The following is a 21,468-nucleotide window of genomic DNA, read 5'->3' on the forward strand; positions in this document are numbered from 1 at the left end:
ATCTGAGCTGCATCTGTGATCTACACCACAGTTCACGGCAACGCTAGATCCTTAACCCACTGATCGAGGCCAGGGATTGAACCCGCAACCTCATGGTTCCTTGCTGGATTCGTTTCTGCTGTGCCATGATGGGAACTCCAGGTGACCTTTTTTTTAAACTAAGTATTTTATATTTACCATTAAAACAGTCCTAAATTCATAGGGGTCAACCTCTGTTTAGCTTTGGCTAGATAAAAGACAAAAATGTGGGTATTTCTGTAAAATATGTTAGAAATGATATTTATATGGAGCTCCTGTTGTGGCTCAGTGGATTACGAACCCGACTAGTATCCATGAGGATGCGGGTTTGATCCCTGGCCCCGCTCACTAGGTTAAAGATCTGGCATTGCCACAAGCTGTGGCACAGGTTGCAGATGTATCTTGAATCTGCATTGCTGTGACTGTGGCTGTGGCCAGCAGCTGAAGCTCTGATTCGACCCCTAGCCTGGGAACTTCCTTGTGCCGCAGGTGTGGCCCTAACAAGAAAAAAAAAAAGAAATGACATTATAGACTCATATTTTGGGGCCAAGTACTGACATTAGTCAATAGGATCTCATATTTCTGGTAATGCTTTACCTGTGACTTCCAGGAATTTTAGAGATGCCAAAATGGCTTGAGTAATATGAGGAATAAGCAAACAGTATTTGCCACTGCTTTCTCTTGAGGAAAAGAATGCACTGGAGTTTTTGCATGAAAGCATGTGTTTAAAGACAAAATATTAGATGACATATTGAAATAAATTGCAAAATTCTACTTATCCTTAGTCTTTAATTCTTATTAAAACATGATAATGAAAACATTCAGTTAAACTATGAGTCGAATTGCTTTTTAAAAGCAGATATGGGAAAGATCACATGTTGTCTGATTCCACTGACAGGAAGTGTTCAGAACAAGCAAATCCATGGAGGCAGAAAGTAGATGAGCAGTGCCTGGGAGGAGGGGAAGCCAGGGACTACTAATGGGAATGGGGTTTCTTTCAGGAGTGTTGAAAATGTTCTAAAATTAGACTGTGGTGATGGTTGCATAACTGTGAATGTACTAAAAACTACCGAATTTTATGGTATGTAAATATATCTCAGTAGGGCTGGTGTCTTAAAAAAGGAGACAAGGTCATGACAGTGGGTGCAGTGTTGCACCAACCAGCTCCTGGCTTCAGGGCCAATGTGCTCGTTCCACCAGCTACTGGGAAAGTTGGCCAACTCTCTCTCTGAGTCCTTCCCAGCACTGTCCTCAGCCAAAGGGAGCTACCTGCATCCAAGAACTGGAAAATGCAGGGGTACAAAGGCCTGGCCTCTTTGTCCTGAATTGGGACAGCGTGGAAGGACCAGTGAGCTCCACTGCACCATCACAGGATCAGATGAAGGCCCTGTTTCCAATCTGCCCAATCCTGATCCTACATACTGCTACTAGAAGCAGTCCTAGAAAGTACACTTTAGGATGACATTCTGGAGCTGCCTTAGTGTAGAAAGCCAAATGGAAGCCTCTGAAGCTGTCACTCTTACTCCCTGGCCAAGAGTAATGGAAAAACAAAATCACATCCTGGGAGGAATGGCAGAGATTAATGCCACTTGTAGACCTAAAAGATGCAAGGGTGTGATGTTTGACCACTTGGCCTGGTGAAATTTGAGTCTAGAAGTTACTGTAAAGGTATCTTTTTAGATATAATTAACACTTAAGTAAGGAGACTTTGAGAAAAACAGATGACCCCCTTTACTTATTTTCTTTTTTCTTTTTAGGGCCACACGCGGCATATGGAAGTTCCCCGGCCAGGGGTCAAATTGGACCTGCAGTTGCCCCTCTATACCACAGCCACAGCAATGTGAGATCCAAGCCGCATGTGAGACCTACACTGCGGCTTGTGGCAACACGGGATCCTTAACTCACTGAGCAAGGACAAGGATCAAACCTGCATCCTAACGGAAACTGTTGAGCTTGCCCTGCAAATTTCAAACATGCCAACCCCACAACCGTGCGAGCTAATTCCTTAAAACAGATGTCTCTATATATCCCATTGGTTCCGTTTCTCTGGAAAATCCCAACCAACACTAGAGCTGCTGGTCCCACCATATCTCTCAAAATACAAATGGATTCCAGCAGACTGTAAAAGACCCCCCTCTCCAAACTCAACCAAGTAGAAGCCCCTATGGTATCTGCTCTGCCAGTGATGGTAAATCTGTTGAACCTTATGCACAGAACTGCAGGTACCTGGGTGGGCTGCAGACCTGGTGTGTGCAATCTTCTCCATCCCTATTAGGAAGGAGGATCAGAAGCAGCTCTCGTTCATATGGGACAGTCGAGCACCTTATGACTTGCCTCAGGGATATGTTAACTCTCCCGTCCTCTGTCATAAGATATTCAAAGGAAACCAAACTCTCTGGATATTCTGTATAATCTCAGGCTGGTCCACGACATCAAGGACATGTTGCTATTGTCCCTGGTGAGCAGTACAGGGCAAGTACATGGGAGGCCTCGATCAACAGATGCACTTCAGAGGGTAAAAGATAATCGCCCTGAAGTTTCTGGAGCCTGTGACATCAGTGACATTTTTAGGGTTCCAGTGATCTGGGGCATGCTGGGACAGCCTCTCTAGAGCAAAGATAAACTCAACGGCACCTTGTACCTCTTACTCCCAAGAAAGAAGCACAGGGCCTGACAGGCCTCTTCAGGTTCTAGGGGCAGCATACTCCACATCTGGGAATAACGCTCAGAGCCATTTCCCAGGTGATATAAAAGCATGACAGGTTTGTGAGGGGCCCAGAGCAGAAACGAGCCCTGCAATATCCCCTCCACCACCTGGGCCCTACAACCCTGTTAACCATGGCACTAGAGGTATCCTCAGTATAAAAAGAAGCCATAGGATGTTCATGGTGGGCTCCAAGTAGGAGAATCTCAATGGAAACTGCTAGAGTTCTGGAGCAAGGCCACGCCATCTGTAGTGAAGAGCCACAAGCATTTGAAATCAGCTCCTGGATGCTAGACCCTGGCAGAGATGGAGCTTCTAACAGTGGAGCATCAAATGACCACACATCAACAATCATCCATCATGAGCTGGGATCTGTCAGATCCACCAAGTCATAAGGTCAGGAAGCCCAAGAGCAATCCACTATAAGATGGAAGAGAGACACCAGCAGGGCCAGAGGGCACAAGTAAGCTGCATAGACAGGACACCCAAACCCCATAATTTCCACTCTGTGTCATTGCACCAGCACATACTGCTCTTCTTTTCCAGCAGCTCATGTATATGGTGAAAAGGAGGCTTTTGGAGGAGGATAAAGGATGAGCTTGCTTCAGAGATCATTTGGCTTGTAGCATGTATGAGCAAAAAATGATGCATCATAACCTCATCTAGGGGTAGTCCTGAAAGATGGCAATGAGGGGATACCCTCCCAGAGAGTATGCTGAGAGGGTGGCCCGGTTGTCCACTTCACATGGGAAAAGTAGCCCAAGATAAGAACATACAAAGGCTAAAAGAGAGCATAATGGTTCACTGGCTGGTTAGGGGCCTGAACAGAAAAGAACTGAAGCCCAAAAACACTGAATTTGGGGGAAGAGGCATGCGGATGGTCCTATGGGAGTGGGGACAAAGTATGAAGATGGTTGTATTGTATGTCAATGTCCTTCATTCACAGAAGAAGCAACAACAACCAAAGAACAATTCAGCCAGCTGATTCACCAGGCTCTGCCACCCCAGCGCTGGCAAATGGCTGATCAGAGTAGCAGTGAGTGGCAGGGAGGGAGGCTCTGCTTACATCCAATGTCATGGGCTTCTACTCACCAAGGCTGACTCAGCTACTGCTGCTGTTGCAAGTATGTCCTGACAGAAACAGAGGCCAATCTGAGACCCTGATAACAGGACCATTTTGTGAGACTAACCAGCCACTTGGTGTAAGTTGACTAATCAGACCCCTTCCACCTGGAAACAGGCACCAATTCCTCTCGACTGGAATCGACTCATATTCTGAACATGAGCTTGCCTTTCCTGCCCAAAGGACCGAGCCAACACCACTGTACATGGCTGACAGAATGTGATTCAGTGACATGGTTGTACCATGCAACATGCCTATGGGACCCACTTCAGAGCAAAGGAGGAGCAGAGGTGCAGCAATGGGCACAGGATCATGGCTCTACCATGCCTTCCACACATTGTGCCAAACTGCCAGCCTAGAAGAGCAGCCATTCTCAAAGGGGGGACACCTTTGGCCTCCACAACAAAGAATTATCCAGCCTAAAATGTCAATAGAATCACTGTTGAAACACCCAATAAAAGAACAATGAAGAACATCTGAGGCACCAGCTTAGATATGATACCCTGTGACAGCAGGGCACAATCTATATGCCCTACATTAATGACCGTTACTTTGTACTATGTCCCCACATGGCAGAATGCATGAGTCTGGGGACCAAAGGGTAGAAGGAGAAACAGCGTCACTGACCATCACTCCCAGTGACGCACCTTGGAAATCTGTGCTTCCCATCTCCACTGGGCCTGGAGGTTCCATTTCCCAGAGAAGGAATGCTCCTCCAGAAGACATGGTAAACATCCCATTAGACTTAAAGCTGTAACTGCCACCCAGTCACTTTAGAATCCCAGGCAAAAGTCCAGCAGACAAAGAAATGAGTCAGCACACTGGTAGAGGTAACTGACCCAGATCATCAGGAGGTAGAGCTGCCAAAACACATCTCTTACTAGCTCTTGCCCAACTGTGACGGTAAACAGGAAGTGCAGCAGCCACAGCCTGAGAGGGCATGGTGACCAGGATCTCAGACTCCCCTAGCACTAGACCACCCGAAGTGCTAGAAAAGGTGAGGGGAATCTGGAATGGGCAGTAGAAGAGGGAGAAGGTGGGTATCAGTTGCAGCTTTAAGCCCAGATGCAGCTCAATCCATTCATCTTGTTCTTCTCCATTTCCCCAGGACAAGAAAGCAATTAGATCAAAGTTCCCTGGCATCCTAGCGGTTAAGGATCCATGGCTCAGGTCTGATCCTTGGTCTAGCAACTTCGGTATGCCACAGGCATTGTTAAAACAAAACAAAAAAGCCAACCAATTAGAATCTAGATTATGGAGGTCTTTCAGAGGCCAAGGTGAGGGTTTGGAAGTTTATCTTCATGGTTAAAGGATTTCCAGTGTATTTTCCTTGCTCAGTTTCTAAAAGTTGACAGCAAGGCACATTACCCTTCCCTATCCTCTAATCAAAGAGTAGGTGATGTCTCGCTAGAGAAATTCCACTGAAACTTGGTGTCCTCCAAGAAAAGTGCCAGGTCCTCATCCCATAATCCTATAGTGAGGCTCACCAGTTGACTAGCTCTATTCATTACAAAGAATTCCCATCTTGCATTTTTTTAGAGTGCTTTGCTCTTTAAAACAACAACAACAACAACAAAAACAGGCGAAGGGCATCCAAACATTTTAGGAAAACTTCTCATACAACAGATAAGAATGTATCAACAGAAAAAAGGAACTAAGAGGTACCGAGACAATGAAGAGAGCAAAAAAAGCCTTCAAAAATTATAATTAAAGATCATTAAATAGATGAGGCAAGATAATGTATTCATGAAACAGGAACAGGATGCTATTTTTTTTAGAACATTAAGAAAAAACTAAAAATTCAACAGAAGTGTTAGAAGACCAATTTAAAAAAAATTCTTCTGGAAAACAGAACAAAAAAATCCCAAAGAAACAGGACAGAGGGAAAAAAAAAATCAAACAAGTTAGTCCAACAACCAACTAACATGAATTCCAGAAAGAAAAAACCAACAAAATGAATATGAAGTAAATGTTATGGAAATGATAAAAGAAAACTGCCTATAATTGAAACTTGCAAATTTCCAGGACAGGCTTATGAAGAGCCAGGATACTAAATGAAAAAAATAAATACAAAGACAAAGGGAAATTATCATTAAATTTAATATTGGAAAGGCATTTCACATAAGAAACCAGTAACTCAGAACAATCATATGTGTGTGTGTGCGTGTGTGTGTGACATGACAACTGCAAATCAAAAATCTACAATAGATACAGACACAAAAAAACCTGAAAAGCAATCTAAACACAGCATTAAAGATAGTTTTCAAACCACAAGAGAAGAAAAGAGAAAGGGAAGAAAAAGACCTACAAAAACAAAATCAAAACAATTAACAAAATGTCAATAAGAACATATATCAATAAGTACCTTAAATGCAAACGGATTAAATGCTCCAACAAAAAGACTTAAAACTGGCTGAATGGATACAAAAACAAGACCCACTGCACATCTAGGGACATATATAACCTGAAAGTGAGGGGATGGAGAAAGATATTCTATGCAAATAGAAAGCTAAAGAAACCTGGAGTCGCACACTCATATCAGACAAAACAGATTTTAAAATAAGTTGGTTACAAGAGACAAAGGACACAACATCAAGGGATTAATCTGAGAAAAAGATTTAACAATTGTAAATTATTATGCAACCAACACAGGAGCACCTCAATATATAACGCAAATGCTAACAGCCATAGAAGGAGAAATTGACAAAAACACAGTAATAGTGGGGGACTTTGACATCCTACTTACATGAATGGACAGATCATTGAGACAGAAAATCAATAAGGACAAACAGGGCTTAAAAGACACATTAGACCAGATGGGCTTAATTGATATATAACATTCCATCTGAAAGCAGCAGGATATACATTCTTCTCAGGTGTACACAGAACATTCTCTATGATAGAGCACATGCTGGGTCACAAATCAAGCCTTGATATATTTAAGAAAACTGAAATCATATCAAGCATCTTTTCCAACTGTATAAGACTAAAATCAACTACAAGAAAAAAATGCAAATACCACAAACATGTGCATACTAAACCATATGCCACTAAGCAACCAATGGATCACTGAAGAAATCTAAGAGGAAATGAAAAGTACCTAGAGACAAATGAAAATGAACACATGGTGATCCAAAACCTATGGGACAGAGCAAAAGCAGTTCTAAGAGGGAAGTTTACAGCAATACTACCTTACCTCAGAAAACAAGAAAAATCTCAAATAAACAACCTAATCTTGCACCTAGAGCAACTAGAGAAAGGAGGACAAATAAAAGCCAAAGTTAGCAGAAATAAAAAAATCATAAAGATTAGAGCAGAAATAGAGATGAAGAAAAAAATAGAAAAGATCGATGCAACTAAAAGCTATTTTTAGTTCTATTTTTTTATCTTTGAAAAGATAAAACTGATAAACTTTTAGACAGATTCATCAAGAAAAAAAGGGAGAGGACTCAAATCAATAAAATTAGAAACAAAAAGGCTAAGTTACAACTGATGTGATGGAAATACAAAGGATCATAGAGACTATTGCAAGCAACTATATGCCAATAAAGTAGTCAATCTAGAAGGAATGGACAAATTCTTAGAAAGGTACAATATTCCAAAACTGAACCAGGAAGACATAGAAAATATGAACAGGCCAATCACAAGTACCGAAATTGAAACTTTGATTAAAAATTTTCCTGGAGTTCCCATCATGGCTCTGTGGATAACAAACCCAGCTAGCATCCATGAGGTCACGGGTTTGATCCCTGGCCTCACTCAGTGGGTTAAGGATCTGGCATTGCCGTGAGCTATGGTGTAGGTCACAGAAGCAGCTTGGATCTGATGTTGCTGTGGCTGTGGTGTGGGCCAGAAGCTACAGCTCCAATTGGATCCCTAGCCTGGAAGCCTCCATATGCTGTGGGTGCAGCCCTAAAAAGACAAAAACAAAATAAAAAAACAAAACAAAAACAAATCTTCCAACAAACAAAAGTAAAGGATCAGATGGCATCACAGGTGATATATCAAACATTAAGAGAAAAGTTAACACCTATTCTTCTGAAACTATTCTGAAAAACTGCAGAGGAAGGAACACTCTCAAGCTCATTCTATAAGGCCATCACCACCTGATGCCAAAATCAGACAAAGATACCATACAAAAAAAGAAAATTGTAGGCAAATATCACTGATGAACATAGATGCAAAAATCCTCAACAAAATACCAGCAAACTAAGTCCGACAACACATTAAAAGGATCATATATCAAGATCAAGTGGGGCTTATCCCAGGGGTGCGAATATTTTTCAGTATCTGCAAATCAATCAGTGTGATAACACCACATTAACAATGTGAAGAATAAAAATCATATGACCACCTCAATAGATGCAGAGAAAGCTTTTGACAAAATTCAACACTCACTTATGATAAAACTCTCCAGAAAGTGGGCATAGAGGGAAACTATCTCAACATAATAAAGGCCATATATGACAAACTCACAGTTAACATCATACTCAATAGTGAAAAGCTGAGAGCATTTCCTCTAAGATCACAAACAAGACAAGGATGTCCATGCTCACCACTTTTATTCAATGTAGTTTTGGAAGTCCTAGCTCCCACATCAGAGAAGAAAAAGAAATAAAAGGATTCCAAATTGGAAAAGAAGAAGTAAAATTCTGCTGTTGGCAGATGGCATGATACTATATAAAGAAAAACCTAAAGATGCTATCAGAAAACTGCTAGAGCTCATCAATGACTTTGCTAAAATTGCATGACACAAAATTAATAGAAATTTCTTGCTTTTTCATACACTAACAATGAAAGATCAGAAAGAGAAATTAAGAAAACCATCCCATTTACCATCACATCAAAAAGAATAAAATACCCAGGAATAAACCTACCTAAGGAGGCAAAAGAACTGCACCCTGAAAACTCTAAGATGCTAATGAAAGAAACTGAAGATGACAAAAACAGATGGAAAGATAAACCCCATGTTTCTGGATTGGAAGAATCAGTATTGTCAAAATGACTATACTACCCAAGGTAGTCTACAGATTCAATGCAATCCCTATCAAACTACCAAACGCATTTTTCATAGAATTAGAATAAAAATTTGTTAAATTTGTATGGAAACACAAAAGACCTAGAAACAACTCTGAGAAAGAAAAACAGAGCTGGAGGAATCAGGTTCCTTGTCTTCAGACTATACTACAAAGCTAGAGTCATCAAAACAGAATGGTACTGGCACAAAACCAGAAATATAGATTAATGGAACAGAATAGAAAGCCCAGAAACAAACCCATGCACCTATGATCAACTAACCTACAACAAAGCAGGCAAGAATATACAACGGAGAAAAGACAGACCCTTCAATAAGTAGCACTGAGAAAACTGGATGGCTATATGTAAAAGAATGAAGTTAGAATATTCTATAACACCATATACAAAAATAAACTCAAAATGGATTAAAGATCTAAATGTAAGACTGGATACTGTAAAACTCATTAGGCAGAACACTCTCTGACATAAATCTCAGCAATATCTTTTTGGATCTGCCTCCTAGAATAATGGAAGTAAAATCAAAAATAAACAAATGGGACCTAATTAAACTTAAAAGCTTTTGAATAGCAAATGAAACCAAAACAAAGTGAAAAGACAACACAGAGAATGGGAGAAAATATCTGTAAGTAATGTGACCAACAAGGGATTAATCTCCAAAATATACAATTCATGAAGCTCAGTATAAAAAAAAAATTAAAAATGGGTAGAAGATCTAAATAGACATTTCTCCAAAGACGACATACAGATAACCAAAATGCACATGAAAAGATGTTCAACACTGCTAATTATTAGGGAAATGCACATCAAAATACAATGAAGTATCACCTCACAACAGTCAGAATGGCCATCTTTAAGAGTCTACAAACAATAAATGCTGGAGAGGGTGTAGAGAAAAGGGAACCCTCCTACACTGCTGGCGGGAACATTAACTGGTATAACTACTATGGAGAACAGCATGGAAGTTTCCTCAAAGAACTAAATATAGAGCTACCATATATTCAGCAATTCCACTCTTGGGCATATATCTGGAGAAAACCACAATTCAAATTGATACATGTACCCCAATGTTCAATGCAGCACTATTTACAATAGCCAAGACATAGAAGCAACATAAATGCCCATCAACAAAGGAATGGACAATTAAGATGTGGTAAATATATACAACGGACTATTAGTCAGCCATAAAAAAAAAAAGAAATAATGCCATTTGCAACAACATGGATAGATCTAGAAATTATCATATTAAGTGAAGTAAGTCAAAAAGAGATAAGACAGGAGTTCCCATCGTGGCACAGTGGTTAACGAATCCGACTAGGAACCGTGAGGTTGCGGGTTCGGTCCCTGCCCTTGCTTAGTGGGTTAATGATCTGGCATTGCCATGAGCTGTGGTGTAGGTTGCAGACGCGGCTCGGATCCCGCATTGTTGTGGCTCTGGCGTAGGCCTGTGGCTACAGCTCCGATTAGACCCCTAGCCTGGGAACCTCCATGTGTCGCGGGAGCGGCTCAAGAAATGGCAAAAAGACAAAAAAAAAAAAAAAAAAAAGAGAGATAAGACAAATATCATATTATATCACTTATATGTGGAATCTAAAAAAAAAGGATACGAATGAACTTATTTATAAAACAGAAACAGACTTACAGACTTCAAAAACAAATGCATGGTTACCAAAGGGGAAAGGCTGGGGGAGGAGTGGATTGGGGTTTGGAGATTAGCACATGCACAATATTGTATATGGAATGGATGGTCAATGGGGACCTGCTCCATGCACAGGGAACTCCACTCAATACTGTGTGATAACTTACATGGGAAAAGAATTTGAAAAAGAATGGATCTGTGTATGTGTATAACTGAATCACTTTGTTGTAGAGGAGAAGTTATTACAACATTGTAAATCACCTATATTTCAATAAAATTAGAAAATTTTAAAAATATAAAAAAGATTATATATAACTGAATCACTTTGCTGTACCCCATAAACAAATGCAACACTGTAAACCAACTATACTTTAATAGAAAATAAGTTTTACATACACACACACACACAAATATATATATATATATATATCTGAATGGACTGAAAACAAAAAAAATATGAAAGAAACAGGCAAGAGGTAAAAAAAAAAACTAAACAAGAAGGTCTAACAATCAACTAACAGGAATTCCAGAAAGAAAACACTAAGAAAATAGATATAAAGAAAATGTTAAAAAAAAATTCCCCCAAAATTGAAGCTTGTAATTTCCAGAGTAAACTCATGAAGTGCCAGAATGAAAAATATAAAATTATCATGAAATTTAAGGATGATGGAAAAAAGGAGAAGATCCTAAATACTGTAAGAGAGGTAAAAATAAAAAGGTCACATCCAACGGACAGAATTTGAAATTTGTTGGATTCTCTCCTTGCTTCTTCTGTTCTTTCCTTTCTCCCTCCTTCTGTCCCTCCCTCCCTTCCTTCCAGCTTGCAGCAATGCTGGATCCTTTAACCCACTGCACTGGACTGGGGATCAAATCCTCCACAGGGACCCAAGCCACTGTAGTCAGGTTTTTAACCCACTGCAACACAGCAGGAACTCCTGCTGAATTTTTTAATGCAATACTGGCAACTAGAAGAAATGAAGCCATAACCTAAGAACTCTGTGGGAAAATTATTTTTAACCTAGAATTTGATATCTAGCCCAAACCATCAATGATGCAAGGATACAATTTTCAGATGTACCTGGTCTCAAAAAATTTACCTCCCTCACAACCTATGTTAGGAAGTACTAAAAGCTATATTTCATCAAATCTAAAGTGTAAGCCATGAAAGAGGAAAAGATCCAGAAAAAACCCAAAAAACTAGCAAAGGAGAAAGGAAGAAATTCTCAGGTGATAATGAAAGAGAGTTCCAGGAGAAGAACTACGCAGCAAGCCTAGAAATCAACCAGCACCAAAAGGAACTCCAGGAAGTATGTCCCCAAGCAAAGCAAGAGATAAAGAAAACATCTGATGTGTCTGTCTAGAGTGGGAGAAGTTTCACACATCTGTAAGACAGTCTGAGGATGAATGAGTTACATACAAGTGAAAATATAAGTGAAAAAGATGAGGCAACAATTAATGCTAAGAAAGATACAGTTGTACAGGAAAGGAAATTTCACAGTGGTATGTATATCTTAGCAATGAAGAAAGTCAACTGTCATAATGAAGTAAATACTGAATATGAACCTAACCAAAAATTATGAAATAACTATGTGTGAAGCATGAGGTGGGAGGGGAAGAGAGAAAGAAGGAGGGAGAATGTTCATGGGGGTGCCTCAGAGTAAAAATATCCTTGTATTCCATAAAAATAAAGCACAAAGTAGAAAAAAATCAAGCGATAACAATCAAATCATATTACTTAGAATTATGGCGGTAAAACATGAGAGGAATCAGCAAACGAGATTCTGCTCTGGGAGGTAGCACTGACAGGCAGGAGGGTGTATAGTTGGGAAATGATACTTTTTGTTATAAATCTTAGAGTACCATTTGGTTTTTAAACAATGTGCATGTATTACTTTGAGAAAAGTAAAAATGAAAAACAAAGACCTCAATCTAAAGCAAATACGGCAAAATCTGTAAACCTGAGTAATGGGTATTCTGGGCATTGATGTTATTCTCCAATCTTATGTTTAAAATAATTCCTGTTTCTTAAAAGTTCCTTTTCAGTCCTAGAAATTCCATTAATTTGTTATTCAACCCAATATTAACTGCCCCTATTACCTGGAAGAGGAAGACCATTAAAATAGTAAAAAGTATACTTTACCTTAAAGATTAAAAAAACTTGTGGTTTCTATAGTTTATAAAATCTTCAATTCAAATTACTTTCTCAAAGGAAAGGTTCTTTGACTTTTATTTTTGAAACACAAATACTATTTTGAAAAATGCCTTGAAAGAAAGTTGTGTTTGCTATATCAAAAGAAAAGTTCCAAGACATGACACATATAACAAGTAGGGAAAAAATAAGCTTCAGAAAAACACATGAGTACATTTATGTAAAGTAAAAACAAACAAAAAAGACCACACTTCTTCACCCGTGTGTCTATGTACAAATATATACAAAGGTGCACGTAATAAGGTCTGGAAGGACACATGCCAAATTGTCATGTCCCTTTGGGAGGGCAGATGTACCCTGGGATGGAAAGAAGGTAATCTGAGAGTTTCTTTTCACTTGTTTTTGATTGATAATTAATACACAAAGTAAGAATTCAAATGGCAGAAAAGATACACAGGGTGAAGATCAGTCCCCACCCCTGGTCCCCTTCTCCAAAGAAGCCTCTTAGCACTAGTCATTTCTGTTACCTTTTAGCCTTATTCCCAATATAGAGAAAAACATGTTTACATATAAAATGTACTTTTAAAAAATATGTTATCACACTAGTCACACTGCTTACCCCCTACTTTTCCCCTTAAAACAGCTCATGACTTAGAAAGGATCCACACAATTTCCCACACAGTTACCTCCAGGCTGCCTTGCTGGATTTTATACACCACTTGGGGGTTCTCCTGTAGAATGCTGCCATAGAGTTCACGAAAGTGGGCTATGTTGGGCTTCACAATATTCAACACTTTCATCCTATCCTCTCCAACCACCATGCGAAAGTCACCTGGTTAAAACAAACAAACAAAAAAGAATTTTCCACAGCGAATCCACATTCGACCCATGAACTACAGTCTCCACACCAATATTGAACTAGTTCAAACTGGTAGGATCTCTCACTGAAAACACTTGCTTTTCCTCCTTAAAACCTCAACAGGGAGTTCCCGTCGTGGCGCAGTGGTTAACGAATCCGACTAGGAACCATGAGGTTGTGGGTTCGGTCCCTGCCCTTGCTCAGTGGGTTAACGATCCGGCATTGCCATGAGCTGTGGTGTAGGTTGCAGACGCGGCTCGGATCCCGCGTTGCTGTGGCTCTGGCGTAGGCCAGTGGCTACAGCTCCGATTCAACCCCTAGCCTGGGAACCTCCATATGCCGCGGGAGTGGCCCAAGAAATAGCAACAACAACAACAAAAGACAAAAGACAAATAAATAAATAAATAAATAAAAGAAAAAAAAAAAGAAAAAAAAAAAAACCTCAACAAAATGCCCCATGAATACAAGGTACTTATTTAGGAGAAAAAAGGTTCTCAAATCACAAAGCCCTTTAGTCACATAAAATTTAGTTACCTAAATACAAAAGGTTGTCATCACTGAGAAGCTAATATGTGTTTTTTTTCCAAAGCAGAAGATTCAGGGGTTTTGTTTGTTTGTTTGTTTTTGTCTTTTTAGGGCCATACCCACGGCATATGGAGGTTCCCAGACTAGGGGTCAAATTGGAGCTACAGCTGCCGGCCTATACCACAGCCACAGAAACATGAGATCTAAGCTGTGTCTGTGACCTACACCACAGCTTATGGCAATGCCGGATCCTTAACCCACTGAGCAAGGCCGGGGATCAAACCTGCATCCTGAGGGATGCGAGTCAGATTCGTTTTTGCTGAGTCACAATAGGAACTCTGAAAGCAGAAGATTCTGTATTTATAAACTTTCATCCTATGAATAAAACACTGCCTGTAACCAATCACAGACAAGGGGGTTGTGTCTATCACCTTAGCCATGTCCTTGGTGCTGTTTGCTCAGCTAGGCTCTGCTTCCTGTGTTTGCATGAGGGCTTTTGAGGTGCTTTATGAATATAAATAACATTATTATATTTGATAAGGGCAAGAGTAGTGAATGTTAAAAGTTCTAGTAAAAAGAGGTTTACATTTAGGATAAACTTGAAAGCAGATATAATTTTAAAAATTGCAAGTGGTGAACATGCTGATCTTCTAGAGAAGCAAGAGCATGTGGGACTCTTCCTGGGGACATAGAAGATGATGGCAGTCATTCTGAGGAGCTCATTCTACCCTAAGGACATTGGTAGGCGGCACACATTATCTTGGAGTTCTCCCTCTAGCGTATTAGCAGGCCAGAACCAGCCTCAGGTCCTGCAGCCATCTACCCTTAGACCAGCCCCAACACCAACAAGTCAGCAGCCATTGCATAAGGCAGGGTCTGGAAGCTAACAGGAGTAGGGGCCAGCCCTGCCTATGAGCATGCCCCACCACAACAGAAGAGCCCATGAGGGCCATATAGGAGGCACCCCTAGAGCAGACAGCCCTAGTGACCAGAAGGGGGAGTGCTGCTGGGTCCCCTAGGGCATCTCCTATATAAGGCCGTTCCTCCAAGGTCAGGAAACATCCAGCTTCACCCTGACACCAAACAAGCAACCAGCATCACCCTGAAACCAAAACCAGACAAAGACAGTGAAAAGAAAAAAAAAAGAAAAATACAGGCCAGTATTACTGATGAACACAGATGCAAAAACTCTCAACAAAATATCAGCAAACCAAATTTAATATTATAGTGAAAGGATCACACACTATGATCAAGTGGGATTTATTCTAGGGATGCAAGCATGGTTCAATATCTTCAAATCAATCAAAGAGATATACCAGATCAACAAATTGAATAAAAATCATATGATCATCTCAATAGCTGCAGAAAAAACTTCATAAAATTCAACATGACTTTATGATAAAAAAAAATCTCAACAAAGTAGGTATACAGGGAACATACATCAACATAATAAAGACTCTGTATGACAAACATACAGCTAACTTCATCCTCAGCAGTGAAAAGCTGAATTCATTTCCTCTAAGATCAGGAACAAAGATACCCACACTTGCCACTTTTATTCAACACAGTATTAGAAGTCTTAGCCACAACAATCAGATCAGAAAAAGTGATAAAAGGAATCCAAACTGGAATGCAAGAAGTAAAAAAGTTACAAGATAAAAATTAATATATAGAGATCAGTTGCATTTCTATACAATAATAATGAAATATCAGAAAGAAGAAAACCTCATTTACATTTAATCAAAAAGAATGAAATATTTAGGAATAAATCTAACCAAGGAGGTAAAGGACTTGTACTCAGAAAATTGTAAGACACTGATGAAAGAAAATGAAGACGACACAAGTAGAAAAATAAACCATGCTTATAGACTGGAAGAATTAATATTATTAAAATGAACATACTACCTAAGGCAACCTATAGTTTCAATGCAATCCCTATCAAAACACCAATAGTGGAGTTCCTGTTGTGGTTCAGCGGTTAAAAAACCCAACTAGCATCCATGAGGTTGCAGGTTTGATCCCTGGCCTCCTTCAGTGGGTCAAGGATTCAGCGTTGCTGTGAGCTGTGGTGTAGGTTGCAGACATGGCTCGGATCCTATGTTGCTGTGGCTCTGGTGTAGGCCAGTGGCTACAGCTCTGATTGGACCCCTAGCCTGAAAACCTCCCTGTGCCTCGGGTACAGCCCTAAAACGACAAAAACAAACAAAAAAAACCAAAAAACAAACCCCCAAACAAAAAAACAATGGTATTTTTCACAGAACTAGAATGTATAATTCTAAAATCTATATAAAAACATAAGAGACCCCAAGTAGCCAAAACAATCCTGAGAAAAAGGAACAAAGCTGGATGTATCATACTCCCTGATTTCAAACTATATGACAAAATTACAGTAATTAAAATAGTATGGTATTGGCACAAAAACAGACATATAGATCAATGGACCAGAATAGAGAGGCCAGAAATAAATCCATGCTTATATGGTCAATGAGTCTATAACAAAGAAGGCATGAACATACCATAGGGAAAAGACAGCCTCTTCAATGAATGGTATTAGGAAAACTGGATAGCTACATACAAAAGAATGAAACTGGACTACTTTCCCATACCACATAAAAAAATAAACTCAAAATAGATTAAAGACTTAAATATAAGAGCAGAAACCATAAAACTCCTGACAGAAAACACAGGCAATATGCTTCTCCTTTTTTTTATGGCCACACCCATGGCATATGGATGAATGGGCCAGGGACTGAATCTGAACCACAGCTGTGATCTACGCTATAACTGCATCATCGCCAGATCCTTTAACCCACCATGCCGGGCTGGGGATTGAACTCATGCCTCTGTAGTGACCCTAACAGATGCAGTCGGAGTCTTAATCCACTGTGCCACAGCAAGAACTTGGTAGTATGCTCCTTTGATATCAGTCTTAGTGATATTTTGGCGGGAATCTGTCTCCTTAGGCAAGGGACATAACATAAAATCAAAAATAAACAAGTGGACCACATAAAACTAAAAACCTTTGCATGGCAAGGAAATCAACAAAACAAAATGGCAGCCTTACTGAATGGGAGATGATATTTGCAAATGATATATCTGATGAGGTTAATATTCAAAATACAAAGAACTCACACAACTCAATATCAAAAAAATCCAAAGAACCAGATTTTAAAAATGGGCAGAGCATCTGTGTAGGCATTTTTCCAAAGACATAAGGATGGCCAACAAGAGCATGAAAAGATGCTTAACATCACTAATCATTAAGGAAGTACAAATTAAAGGCAACAAGGTATCACCTCACACCTATCAGAATGGCTAGCACCAAAAAGACCACAAGTAACAAGTGTTGGTGAGGGTGTGGAAAAAAGGGAACCCTTTTGCACTGTTGGTAGGAATATAAATTGGTACAGTCACTATGGAAAACAGTAGAGTTTCCTCCCAAAATTAAAAACAGAACTACCACATGATCCAGGGATCCCACTTCTGAGTATTTTTCCAAAGAAAACAAAAACACTAATTTGAAAAGACATGCGCAATCTTATGTTCACAGCAGCATTATTTACAATAGCCAAGATATGGAAGCAACTTAAGTGCCCATCGATAGATGAATGGCTAAAGAAGGTGTGATACATATACACAACGGAATATTAGCCATAAAAAATGAAATACTGCCATTTATGACAACATGGATGGACCTAGAGGGTATTACTATGTGAACCAGACAGAAAAAGACAAGTATGATTTCACTTATATGTGGAAACTAAAAAACAAAACAAACATAACAAAATTGAAAGAGACCCACAGAGAACAAATAGGTGGTTGGCAGAGAGGAGAATGGGTAGAGATATGAATAAAATAAATGAGGGATATTAAGAGGTATAAACTTACAGTTATGAAATAAGTCAGATAAAATGTACAGCACAGGGAATATAGTCATTAATATCGTAGTAACTTTGTATGGTGACAGATGTTAACTAGACTTATCGTGGTGATCATTTTGTAATGTATAAAAAATCACATCACTATGTTGTACACCTGAAACTAATATAACATTGTTAAGTCAATTATGCTTCCATTTTTTAAAAAAAGGAACATCAAAAGGCTGCCTCAATATGATGCCAAAGTATCTGGAAAAAAGTATAAAATGTAGTTAATAATTTCTTTTTACCAAAAGGATTAGGCCCAGTTTACAGTTAAAAAAATACAAGTGGTGAGAAAGGAGGAACTTTACATTTGCCTATGAGATGAACTGAGCTGCAAAAGTAGTAACTCAAAAGATAAAGATAAAACTTCTGAAACAAAGTGCCCACCCTGCCTATGCCATTGGCAATCATCAGCAAGATAGGGGGCAAAAGAGATACAAAATGGGGAGTTTCCACTGTGGCACAGTGGGTTAAAAAAATATCCAACTACAGCAGCTCAGGTAGCTATAAAGGCACAGATTAGATCCCTGGCCCTGGAACTGCCACATGCTGCAGGTGTGGCCATTAAAAAAAAAGAAAAAAAAGAGTGACGAAATGGGAAACCTTGATTGAAGGCCTAAGGGCCTAAGGGCAAATGTTAAATCAAGAGCCTGGGCAAAGTGAGGACCTCCCGGGAAGCCTGGAGAAAGCAGCATGCCAGAAGCCTCTGCTGGACGAAGTCATCAGAGAAAGAGCAGGAGAAACCTCAGCTGCTGAGGAATCCCCTGGGGCAAGGTGACAATTTATTTATCATCCCAAGCAGGTCACTGCTGAGGGTGAAGGGGCCGCTACAGGTAATCACATGAGGACAATGGGCAAACCAGGACACATGGTTACCCCGCCCCCCAACCCCAGGTTCTTTTCTTGGGAGCAGGGAAGAGAATCGTGGAAATTATGACCTGTCACAGCCTCTCTGAGTGCAAACTGCTGGCTTGTTTTGGAAAAATAAAGATACCCAATGGTAAGTACTTCAGTAAGAATAAGATACACAGGGGTTTCAAGCTCCAAGGACCAACCTCGGCTATAGTTTGGCAGAAGGCATGTGGAGACTGTGAGCTTTGGACAAAGACTTAAAAATGGCCTCTGGAACTGAGCTGTGCAGGGAGGTGGGGACCGGTTAGGGCAGTGAAGGCAGTCCTGTCACAACACGTTGTGCAACGTGCACCATGCTGTTTTCACTATTACTTAGAGAGAGCTGCAGTTAAGCCCGATGACGGCGAGAGAACATACAGAGAAGTGGGTTCTTTCACATAACGGCTTTTGACTTCATAAAACTGTCTCCTAAAGCTGTCTGGAGCTGAGGATGACGAAACCTCATCTCTGGAGAGGAAGCCAAAGCAACAAACCCAGAAGTTTGGCCCTAAAGTCTGCTGAGCATGTGCTAAGTGCCAGGCCCTGCTCCGACCTCATTTGGTCCACATGGCCGTCCTCTTGGGGAGACACTGCCCGCACCCCATGGGGAATGAAGATGCAGAGATGATTTCCCAGGAAGAGGCTACACTGCACAGTATACCTGTTCACTGAAGCACAACCTGTAACACTGAAATCCTGGCAGCAACCCTGATGTCCCACGGCAGGGTGGCAACTGAGCTGTGACGGTGCTCCCACATCCCACCACAGTGTGACGCTGTTACAAATGATAAGGATCACACACAGCAAGATGGAAAATGATCATGTGATAATAGGCAGTTACGAAACCAGGATGCAAAAGCACAAAAAGGAAACATCATGAAAAAAACAGGAAAAATAAGACAAAAGGATTACTTAAAAAACGATTAGGTTTACTCTAATAAGATAGACATTTTATTGTTGGCTTTAAAAAAAAAAATTTATGGCTGCACCTGTGGCATGTAAGTTCTCAGGCCAGGGATTGAACCAAGCTGTGGCTGCGGCAACACTGGATCCTTTAACCTACTGCACCGGGCCAGGAATCGAACCTGCACCTCCACATTGACTCGAACTGCTGCAGTTGGATTCTTGCCCTGTTATACCAGGGCCGGAACTCCTATTGTGGGCTTTTTAAAGGCGTGTGCTTCACATCCGCTCTCTCATTGAGTCTGGAAAAGCCTCATAAAGAAGGTGCTGATTATTCTCAGTTTCACAGGTGAGGAGAATAGATGGTGGTACAAGCACAGCCTGCCCAAGGCCCAGCCACTTCTCAGGACCAGGGTAGGGACATTTCAGGCACTAGCTTTATGTCATTTCTTCTCCATGTCCCTCACTTCTGCAGGGCTGGCATACTACTAGCAGGTTTTTTTTTTTTGTTTTTTGTTTTTTTGTTTTTGTCTCGTAAGGGCCACACCTGCAGTATATGGAAGTTCCCAGGCTAGGGCTTGAATCGGAGCTGTAGCCACTGGCCTACACCACAGCCACAGCAAAGTGGGATCCAAGACACATCTGTGACCTACACCACAGCTTGTGGCAATGCCAGATCCTTAACCCACTAAGCAAGGTCAGGAATCGAACTTTCATCCTCATGGATCCTAGTTGGGTTCATTACCACTGAGGAGCTCCTACTTCTAGCATTTTAAAATAGATTCACAGATGCACAGACACGTTTCAGCAAACATGAATGGAGAGGCAACTGGGTCACTTTCAATTGTGTAAATGCTTATACTTTTATTCAAGCCTACCAAAGCTTTCTGTTAATCTCTGAAAGGTGGAATGGCATCAAACTCTGAATCTAACACCACTGGCTTGGAAATGAAAGATCAGTTTGCATCACTGTTGCCTCCTAAAAATCTGTGCCATTTCTTCTTGTTCTGTAGGTTCAACCAAGAAAAAGCTCTTATATTTTAAGACATAACCTTCTGAGAGAGGGACTGTATTCCACCAGCAGGTAAAAGCAAACACATGCAAATGCTCCCAAAAGAACAAGTGCCATGATTCAAGGACCTGGAAATACCATGGACTTACTGAGAACAGGGATGGAAGCTTATGCATTCCTGAGTCCCCTGGGCGCCACCTGGCACATGGAGGCGCATCAATAAACATCTGCAGAATTGAATCTCTCCAACTCCTGTGCAACCAGCTCAGCCACAGGAAGAGCAAGCACATGGGCTTATGACCTGCTGCTTCAGAACAAAATGAATAAAATCGTGGGCACAGCGTGAACCAGCATCTGATCCTAGGAATCAATTTTTCTTACCTCTAGAGATATGCTTGCAACAAAACACAGGGATTGAGAAAAACCGACTGCTGACTTTCATTATGTGCCTCTACTGCTGGGTTTAACTCTTAACTGCTCAAGCCAGAGAAGTGCCAGTCTAACCCAAAGCTTAACCAAAGGGCTTCTCGATTGTACATGAGACAAAGTCACAGGCTTGTGACTCACAGGCTGGCTCCATGATTTCAGCACAGCCCCAGTGACTGCGGACCTGATCACGAAAGTAGGGGTCTGAGTGGAAAGGCCCCAGCTTTCCAGGCCGGCAATGTCCCAGTGAGGCTAGAGTTGT

The 21,468-nt window shown here is 40.6% G+C and overlaps 1 protein-coding gene across 6 annotated transcripts in view; it reads right to left on the reverse strand.

Annotated features, from left to right (window-relative positions):
• The window catches only part of TAMM41 (TAM41 mitochondrial translocator assembly and maintenance homolog), a 61,068-nt gene that overhangs the window by 15,273 nt on the left and 24,327 nt on the right, over positions 1 to 21,468 (reverse strand). For all 6 annotated transcript variants that reach the window (XM_003132370.5, XM_003132371.5, XM_084989508.1 and 3 more), the window contains one exon: positions 13,354 to 13,499. In XM_003132370.5, the coding sequence (XP_003132418.1) occupies positions 13,354 to 13,499 (146 nt within the window). The remainder of the gene's footprint in view (positions 1 to 13,353; positions 13,500 to 21,468) is intronic.

Source organism: Sus scrofa, chromosome 13 (assembly GCF_054392235.1).
Source record: "Sus scrofa isolate SSC_HxYL_T2T_F1_AM1 chromosome 13, Sscrofa_HxYL_maternal_Yorkshire_Landrace_v2.0, whole genome shotgun sequence".
Classification (NCBI taxonomy): Eukaryota; Metazoa; Chordata; class Mammalia; order Artiodactyla; family Suidae; genus Sus; species Sus scrofa.